At 38.8% G+C, this 9,413-nt stretch overlaps 1 protein-coding gene across 3 annotated transcripts in view; it reads right to left on the bottom strand.

The window, feature by feature from the left end:
- Window positions 1–8,960, bottom strand: part of LOC116314661 (CD209 antigen-like protein A) — a 91,428-nt gene extending 82,468 nt beyond the window's left edge. The window contains exons 1-6 of one of the 3 annotated variants that reach the window (XM_039599919.1): window positions 8,730–8,960; window positions 8,544–8,630; window positions 7,967–8,170; window positions 7,522–7,664; window positions 6,948–7,051; window positions 5,002–6,450 (exon numbers count right to left, since the gene is read on the bottom strand). In XM_039599919.1, the coding sequence (XP_039455853.1) occupies window positions 6,318–6,450; window positions 6,948–7,051; window positions 7,522–7,664; window positions 7,967–8,170; window positions 8,544–8,630; window positions 8,730–8,799 (741 nt within the window). In that variant the 5' untranslated portion in view covers window positions 8,800–8,960 and the 3' untranslated portion in view covers window positions 5,002–6,317. Of the gene's footprint in view, window positions 1–5,001; window positions 6,451–6,947; window positions 7,052–7,521; window positions 7,665–7,966; window positions 8,171–8,543; window positions 8,631–8,729 lie in introns of those variants that run through there. The other 2 variants (XM_039599920.1, XM_039599918.1) reach the window with 2 other exon arrangements.
- Between the last annotated feature and the right edge of the window lie 453 nt (window positions 8,961–9,413).

Raw genomic sequence — 9,413 nt, forward strand, 5'->3', positions numbered from 1 at the left:
AGCGGCGTCCAGACTTGCATCAAAGCCTATTGAAAATTGCATGGAGTAGTCAACTACCACGCCATTTCGGATATCTTTCAACCCCTATTTTCTTCTCACGACCAGCACACCATCAGACTATTCATCGATGGACCTGCCACGTCGGACAACGTGCTCACTCGGAGTTACTGGCTGATCATCTACCTACCTACTAGAAGCTGGATGCGGGCTCGTGGAGGTGGCGTGAACCATAGCAACTTACGCCTGCTGAGGCGTGCTCCGAATAACGAGATAACTACGATCCAGATGGCTGTGCTTAATACCAGATCGCTGGCAAACAAATCCTTTGTCCTAAATGACTTTTTTCTCTCATCCGAGCGGGACTTCCTATTACTGAGAGAAACCTGGATTCGCCCCGGTGAGTCCGTTTCACTATCGGAATTTCTTCCACCAGAAAGTACCTTTCTTAGCACTCCTATCACCCTCGGGCAGAGGTGGAGGGCTAGTCACGGTTTTTAAAAATAAATTCAGAATACGACAGCCCCCTGCCATATCTTCTAGTTTTGAAGTGCTACTGGAGCTGGACTATTCCTCCCCGATTCTCTGTGCTGTGGTGTATGGTCCACCGAAATTCAATAAGGATTTTATCTGTGAGTTCGCTGACTTTCTAGCAATCCTCTTTATAAGTTATGACTGTATTCTTATCACTGGTGATTTTAATATCCATGTTTGTTGTGAGTTGGACCCACTGGTCAAGGACTTTCTTGCCCTTATTGACTCTTTTAACCTTACTCTGTGGGTCAGCAAACCAACTCATATTAAGGGCCACATGCTTGACTTGGTACGGTCTTACAGCCTGGACATTTGCATCACGGACATTTACAACCCTGGGATTTCTGACCATTTCCCAGTTATGTTCAATGTCAAAATGTGTAATGTGGAGCTGAAATGTGAGGGCCCTGTGCAAAATGTGCGTATGATTAATTCGGAGGCTATTGCCCAGTTCTCTACGGCCCTGACCAAGTCGATGCTAACTGTAATACAGCTACACCAGTTAACAAACTCATTAACTCTTTTATTGCCACTGGTACCTCTATCTTAGACACTGTGGCCCCCTTAAAGACTTAAACGTCTCAAACCATTCCGTCAACCATGGCTGAATGACTGCGCCTGTACTCTCAGACGTGAATGTCGCCAAGCTGCGAGGAGATGGAAAAAAGACAAACTTAAGATCTCCTTGGACATTCTTCATAACTGCCGGAAGAAATATCAGGAGGTTGTTAAAACCACAAAAGGCTCTTTTCTATCTGAGATCACTGCGATTAATAGTCATAAGCCACAGGTTCTATTTAGGATTTTTAACTTGCTGATAAATCCACTCTCCATTACTCAGACTGAGACCTCTCAAGTCCTCTGTGAAAAATTCCTTAACTATTTTTTAGATAAAATCAGAGCACTAAGAGCTTCATATTTGCCCGTTGTAGACCAATCTTCAACTTCTGAACTCTCAACGGTCTTACAACAGTTTGAACCTGTATCTTTTCTGACCCTTAAGGAAATAATAGGCCAATTGAAAAGCTCGAACTCTCATCACGATGTGCTTCCCTCTCGCATTATCAACAATGCCCTGCAGCTTACTTCTAATGAATTCATCACTCTTATCAGGCTGCGTCCCTGCTGCTTTCAAACATGCAATCGTGCAACCTGTTATCAAGAAAAGTAATATCGATCCTAACGTCCTTTCAAACTACAGACCGGTCCCTAAACTTCCTTTTATGTCTAAAATCTTAGAGAAAATAGTTCTTAAGCAATTACAATCCTTCTTAGAGACAAATGGAATCAATGAAAAATTCCAGTCCGGTTTTAAACCTCACCACAGCACCGAGACAGCCCTCCTGAAAGTTTTTAATGACCTCCTTGTAACTGTTGATGCAGGGCGTCCTGTGGTTTTAGTTCTTCAAGACTTGATTTCTAACTTCAATACGGTGGATCACAACATCCTCCTTTCAAGGCTAGAACATGTACTTAGCCTTAAAGGCAAAGTACTTTCATGGTTCAAATCATACCTATCTGAAAGGACTTTCTTAGTCTCTATGGGGAATTATTCTTCCTCCTCTGCACCCGTCTGGTGGCCCCCAGGGATCTGTGTTAAATCCTACGCTGTTTTCTCTGTATCTGTTGCCCCTGGCACAAATTTTCAGAAATCATAATATTTCCTTCCATTGCTATGCAGATCATATCCAAATCTATTTCCCCCTGAATTTGGATCTCCAGTCCCCTCTATTGCCTTTGCTCAACTACCTGCGTGATGTTAAAGACCGGCTACTGCACACCTCTCTCACCCTTAATGAAATCAAAACAGAAATTATCATCTTTGACAGTCACATTCCCTTGGAACAGATATTGGATACCCTGGGATCCTATGCCAGTCATCTTTCCTTTACTGTCAGAAACCTTGGAGTAGTGCTGGATAGTTTCCTCAAATTAGACAAGCAAGTGGCTGCAGTGGTGAAAACCAGCTTTTACCAACTACGCCAAATTTCCAAGGCAAGGCCCTTCTTACGACATAAAGACCTTGAAAAGCTCATTCATGCTCTTGTTATTTCGAGATTGGACTACTGCAATTCTCTTTATCTAGGCCTCCAACTTTCCCTCATCCAACGCCTACAACTAGTCCAGAATGCTGCAGCACGTATTTTAAGCGGCACCAGAAGACATGATCATATCACACCTGTCCTCGCTAAGCTTCACTGGCTCCCCGTCAAATACCGTATCGTTTTTAAAATCCTTTTATACACTTTTAAAATTTTAAATAACCTGGCGCCCAGCTACTTAATCGACCTCCTTGACCTTTACACCCCCAAGAGAGCACTTAGATCCTCTAACCAGGGTCTCTTAGTGCAACCAATGCCTCGACCGAAGACTAGGGGGGGATCGTGCTTTTGCCGCACCGAAACTTTGGAACAGCTTGCCGATTGATGTCCATGCGTCGGAATCCATTCAATCCTTTAAATCACGCTTAAAAACCCACCTGTTTAAACTAGCCTTCCAAACAAATTAGATTTTAACTTTTCCCCGGTTCACGCTTGTGCCACACCACCATCTGTAATGATAACTGTATTCTCTTTGCTCCTTGTCAAAAGAAAATATTGTATAATGTGATCAGCTATATGAAATGTATCTTTTTATTTTATCATTAAGCACATGTCTATGTGACTTTTCACCTAATAACTTTTGACATGAACTCTTCTGTGATAAACAACTTACAGCTTCCTCTTTCTGTTTTGGACCATACAGACTTAGAAAAGGGGAACCTCAGCTCTGAGTTCTGAGAATAACTCTGTTATCTTTGTACACACACACACACACACACACACACACACAGAAAAGTATAAATAAAAAACGCAGACAGAGATGAGGCGCAGATCCTGCGTTTCATGGCTGCCCTCGCGAGTTAAAGAAAATCTGCAATGTTTGTGTGTTTTCTAACTCAGGTGTCTCAGCTGAACAAAGAACGGCAGGGTGATTTAAAGAAATCCCCTGTCACTCCTTTACTGTTGTAACCCCGCAAATGCGGCTTGTCTGTGAAGCACTTTGATGTACCTGGGTCTTTTAAATGTGCTATAGAAATAAAATTGAAACTGAAACTGAAACGAAGGATACACCAACTCAGCCTTGAAATGCGACCTGTGAAGGATCTAGTTGCAAAAGTTTTGCGAGATCTCGCAAAAGTTCATTTTAATTTTTTTTCTCCTATGTCCCTTGCGGGGCTCCGTAGTTTAGTGTGCACAACGTTCCACAACAATTTATATAAAACCCAATCAAAGCAAAAACATGCTTTTATATATGTGTAGGAAGTGAATGAACTTCCATTATCTTAGCACCCCCTGGTGGCTGCAGAAGACATTACGACTGGTGGTTTTTTTGTTTTTTTTTTTCTATTTTTTTTATTTATTCTGCCAAATGGATCATCATGGCATTGCCGTATTGGTCCATTTGATCAAACTTTGTTGTTATTATTTATTTTATTTTCAGTTGTTACAGATGGGACAGACATGACTGGGGGATAGGAAAGGGAGAAAGAAAGAGAGGAAGGAAAAGAAAAACAGAAGGAAAAGAGACAGTGAGAAAGGGCACTTACAAAGACAAAGAGAAAGAAAAAAAATTCTCCTGGATCACCTGTTGAGAGAAAAAGAAGAAGACAAGCAAAAAAAAAAAAAAAACCAAACCAAACAAAAAAAAACAAGTAACATACTAAACACAACACCATCACGTTAATCTAGCTAAGTGTGAACAGCAGTAAATACTAAATATTGAAAGTTGTTGTGCAGCATGCAGGACAGACAGCGCACAATGTGCTTTGAAGTAGCAGCTAAGAAAGGTGTAGTTTATGTCTCACGAACAGTGAACACCCATGTGCACACCTGTGTGGATCAACGCGCTTGTATACAAAAAGGTTTCCCCATGTAACGGTCTGCTAGAGGGTGTGGAGGCCCATAGCCCCGTCCCCAGGGCATGAAGCAGGCATGGAGGAGATCCAGGCTCCAGACATCCAGAGGCCCCAGAGTGCGAGAGCCCAAGGAGTACCACCGGAGGGGCATCCGTGCCACCCTCCTGGGAAGGGCTGAGGAGATCCCCAGACGAGGGGTCACCCAGTAGCCACGGAGCAGAAGCCAGAGGGGGCTGCACTGGCGTGCCCGCCGGCTCTGCCGGCAGCCAGAGTGAACCGAGTTGCAGGCCCCGAGGCCGGAGGCCCGAGGGCCCCCTTTGCCCCGGAAGAGGCCTGACCGAGCGACAGGCACCAGGCCCCGCCAAGTAGCCACCGGGAGTGAGCTGGTGCATACCTGAGCGCCCAGCCCCAGACACCAAGAACCACCAATGCACCAACCCCTGAGGGCATCAGTTACGACTGGTTTTCAAATTCCTGTTCTTGTACATATTACATGTGTTTTCTGAAGATGAATCAAAATTTTATGTCTGTTGAAAATGCTGAGGTAATTGTATTTCAATGAGAAAGCATCATTAAAATGAATTTTTTTAATGGCAGGACCTTATCATTTTCTGCATCAGATTTTTAGCAAGTAGAATGCTTGATAAATGCTTTATTTGTGTAAAAACTATTTTTTCTGTAATCTGTACAGTAGATTAAAAAAATAAGAAAAACACTTAAATACAGTAAAACACTGCACATACACACACACAGCAAGAGAAAATAATCTGTTTTCCAACTAGAATAATAACAATAAAGTGAAGATAACATTAGTTTAAATGCTTTCAGCGGTCACAATAACAAGCGAGCACACATTAAGCAATATAAATGCAAATGTTTAACCAGAGCAGATTTCAACCAGTACACCTGAGAACAGTTTAGCTATGTTTCAAACTAAAAACACTCTAATATTGTACGGCAAATTACTCAATAATGCCCACATGTTGTAGACTGAAATGTAACAATTTTAACAGTCCTCTCTAGATGAAGCTCTTCGGTCTAATCTTTGAGATGCCAAAATGCTTTTACAACCACTGAAAGGATCTAAACAAAATTCATGTAATAACCCTACATTATCAATAAAAATACCACAAAATTATTCAAAACGTGTTGACACCATTTCCCCAGTGACGGTAATTATTGACTGAAACCACACTGAGCACACACTAAAGCAGACCACAGTCGTTTTTTGTTTTTTTCCATGACATGAACTACAGTATTTATCTGCTTCCTAATAAGGGGTTGCTTTTGAATCAATAAAGTAAAACTGTGTGATGACAAATTATTACAGTAATGTGGACAAAAAATTTTTTTTATGATCATAGACAAGTAATGACCCAAAATACCTCACTTTTTCCAGATATTATTTGATCATTCAGGTAATACAGTTATAATAAAAAGATAATTTCCAAAAAGGTAGTATGCAATAGGACTTGAGTTTATGTTTGCTGAATTTACTTCCAGTCATTTCTTCCCCACCAGAAGGCAAACTAATCAATCTTTAATAATAAGAATAAGAATAAGAACAAAATTATGTTTTTGTCTACACATCTAATGTGTCTCTGGAAGTATGTATGTATGTACAAGTGTATAGAAGACTGTATTCTATGTTTTACCCAAAATGTGAAGCATATTGTGACTGTATGTTTTTAAAAGTGCTATCCAAATAAAATGGGTCAGTTACTGATTATTATTACTGTTATTATTGGGATAGGTATATTTCAAGGGTTGTTTTTCACTAAAGCTTAATACTTATTCAGAAAAGGATATATAAAAATGCAAATAAAATAACAATCATAGCCTTATTTGAAACATATGTAAAAATCTAATTTTCCAACAAATTCAGCTGTCACAGTACTTTTTCACAGACCCACTGGAAAGAATCTTCACATGATTGATCATTCCAGGAAGTTCCTTGATATCTGATATGACCACAGTTCTCTGCAGGCGACTTGTTGTCAGGCTGATGAGATGCCCAGTATCTGGTGAATCAATAAAAAAAAAAATTAAAAAAAAAATTTAATTAGATTTAAAACAACATGGGAAAAATGACTACTGGTAGCATGTTTAACCCATTGTGAGCATTGTGAGTTATGGATACATGCACAACCCTCTGTCTCTAATAATAAATTGCTAAGTGGGTAAGAAAGTGGATGGATAGATGGATGAATGATAGCATTGGCTGTTGTCTCCTGGGTCTGGTTTTTTTTTTCATTATTCATCATAAAATGTTTAGTTAATAACAAGTCATATCCGGGTAAGGCCAAAACAGTCTCTAAGATTTTCAGTTCCTGGTGTCTTGGTTTATCAATGAAGTTCTTTTCTCGATGAAATAACTTCACCAAGGAAATAAATAAATTAAAAAACATTACTTCTTTATTTATAAAACATAATATTTACTTAGTAAATAAATATTATTTATTAAAAAATTTATTTATTACAAATATATTTAATATATTGGGTGAACTCAAAGACTTACTGCAGAGTCAGAGGCGTGCCGTCTACCCATTTCCACGTTCCCTCTTGTTCTATGTCACTTAAACCAATCCAAGTCTTTCTCTGGGTGAATGAAGCGATGAAGTTCTGTTACACAAGCACACAAACATTGTTATGAATCACTAGACTCCCTTTTATCTCTGTCTTTTAGCTACAGATTCTAATCACTCTCACACCCAACGCTATTTCAGTGTAACGGGGGAATTGTCATGGTCCTGGGTCTGTGACCCAGTGTTTTTTAATTATTAATAGTCATTGATTTTATTGTTATTTACAGTTTCTAGTCTCTTGGTTTCTGTCTCTCTGCCTCCTCTGTGATCCTTGAGTCGCGACTAGTCAAGTTATGTTTTCATGTCTGTTCTTCTGCGGTTCCAGTGTCAAGTCCACATCTCAGTCTGTCTCATGTTTCCTGTTTTAATTTGATAGTTCCTTGTTAAACTAGTGGAAAATTTTATGGAAACATTTTTATTCCAATTGGGGAAAGTCATGTTCAATGTGGGGTTTGAGAGTCAATATTCATTAGCAAACACAATATAACACACGCATGAACTTTGTACCTGTTCTTCAGGGCTGTCTATCACCACCAAATCTGCTCCTTGGTCTGTGCAGTGTTTTCTAGCTGAATGCCAGGAGTCAGATCTTTCAGAGAGGAGATAACAGCTACTACTGAACTCGCTCCATCCCGCAGGACATGTTTTCTCTGGAAGAAACATCAAATAAGGAATATTAAAGACCAACATGGAACATTCAGCAATGCTTTATTTGGTCTCTGTTAATTAACTGGAATCTATATTTTATACCATCTATATATAAAATGCCTTGTGATCCTGACACTGCAATGCAGAGGAGATGCAACAATGATGACAATGATTCATGTGAAACATATCCATGAAGATTAAAGTTTGCTTTCTTAAATTTGTCAAATTCTGTCAGTTCAGATATAATGAGAAAACATTTCCATCTATTGCTGGAAAATGGAATCACTGAATTTCAGTGTAAAACCTTTTACAAAACTCTGCAGTCTCTCCAGCTCTTTGGTCGTTTCAGTGAGGTTGGCCTTCAGCAGGTCTCTCTCCTCAGTCATAAAAGAAAGTTGGTTACGAACTGCAGAGACATTTGCATTTAGAAGGTCTCTTTCCTCAGTTATTGAGAAAAGTTTGTTACTCACTGAGAGATATTCAGCTGAATCTTGTAACGAGTTTTTGTCTGAAATACAGATAAATGAAGGAAAAGATGTTTTTGACATCACAACACGGTTTCTGATTTATTTGAAAGCTATGCAAAAATATTTTTGAATTTTGCCAGTACGTAATGTTAAAACATGTTTAAAAAATGGTAAATGACCTATATTTGTATAGCGCTTTACTTAGTCCCAAAAAAGTTAACACTTGTTAAGAAAGTCAGTTTTATACTGGTGGATATATATATATATATATATATATATATATATATATATATATATATATATATATATATATATGTGTGTGTGTGTGTGTGTGTGTGTGTGTGTGTGTATACACACAACACCACGACACTAACAAAAGAAAAAACGACAACAAAGCAACACAACACAACTCACAGTACAAAGCAAGAGTGATAATTCCAGCCAGCAGGCCCAAGGAGAGAATAACAACTAAATAAAAGCTTCTCTTGTAGCTCCTTGGACCTGAAAAGAAAAAAAATAGTGGTTGTGGTGAAGGGGGGTAATAACAGTAATAGCAGATTTAACAATGTAAACTTTAAATCTTTGTAATTTCTTTCTTACCTTTGGGGTTTTTCATAGAAGACTTGTTGGTGGCTTTCAAATAATCTTCATTGACATAAATTTCCTCCATTGCATGACAGGATGTGGATTATTTCTGAGAGCTCAGCTCTGTGGCACAGGACATGTGAGGTATGAGAGTCTCACAAACTTTCAGTTTATTTTTTTGTTTTAAGGAAGTCGCCTACTTAATATGTGGTTTGTGCAGCTATGCTACCACTGAAACTAGACCAGTAGACCTGTGGTATTCATATGAAAGGATACAGAAGTTAAACGTTTTGTTCAGCCTTTTATAAAGAACTTTCAATGTTCATTTTTTTTTTTTTAAATGTCTTATAATCTCAGTAATGAATAGTGTAGATTACTGACTAAGATCTCAAACCTTTAAATACTCTAGTTTCTGTGAAAATGTATTTATTAATGGGGGACAGTAAGGCTCCTAACTCTTCCACCAACATTCAACAGAAAAACTTGTCAGTAAAAAGTTGCTGGAGTATCTAAAATGTGAGATGATCAGAGTTTGATGCAGTATATTTTATTTTTCAACCAATCCAAGTCCCTACTCATAAAGGACTGATTATGATCACTTTTTTTTGGAATGCAATATTTCTTTGTTTTTAGAACAAAGGGTAACTGTCTTATATACGACATCACAAACATACATCATACTGAGTTTCCCCAGGAACA

This window comes from Oreochromis aureus, linkage group 16 (genome assembly GCF_013358895.1).
Source record: "Oreochromis aureus strain Israel breed Guangdong linkage group 16, ZZ_aureus, whole genome shotgun sequence".
Lineage (NCBI taxonomy): Eukaryota > Metazoa > Chordata > Actinopteri > Cichliformes > Cichlidae > Oreochromis > Oreochromis aureus.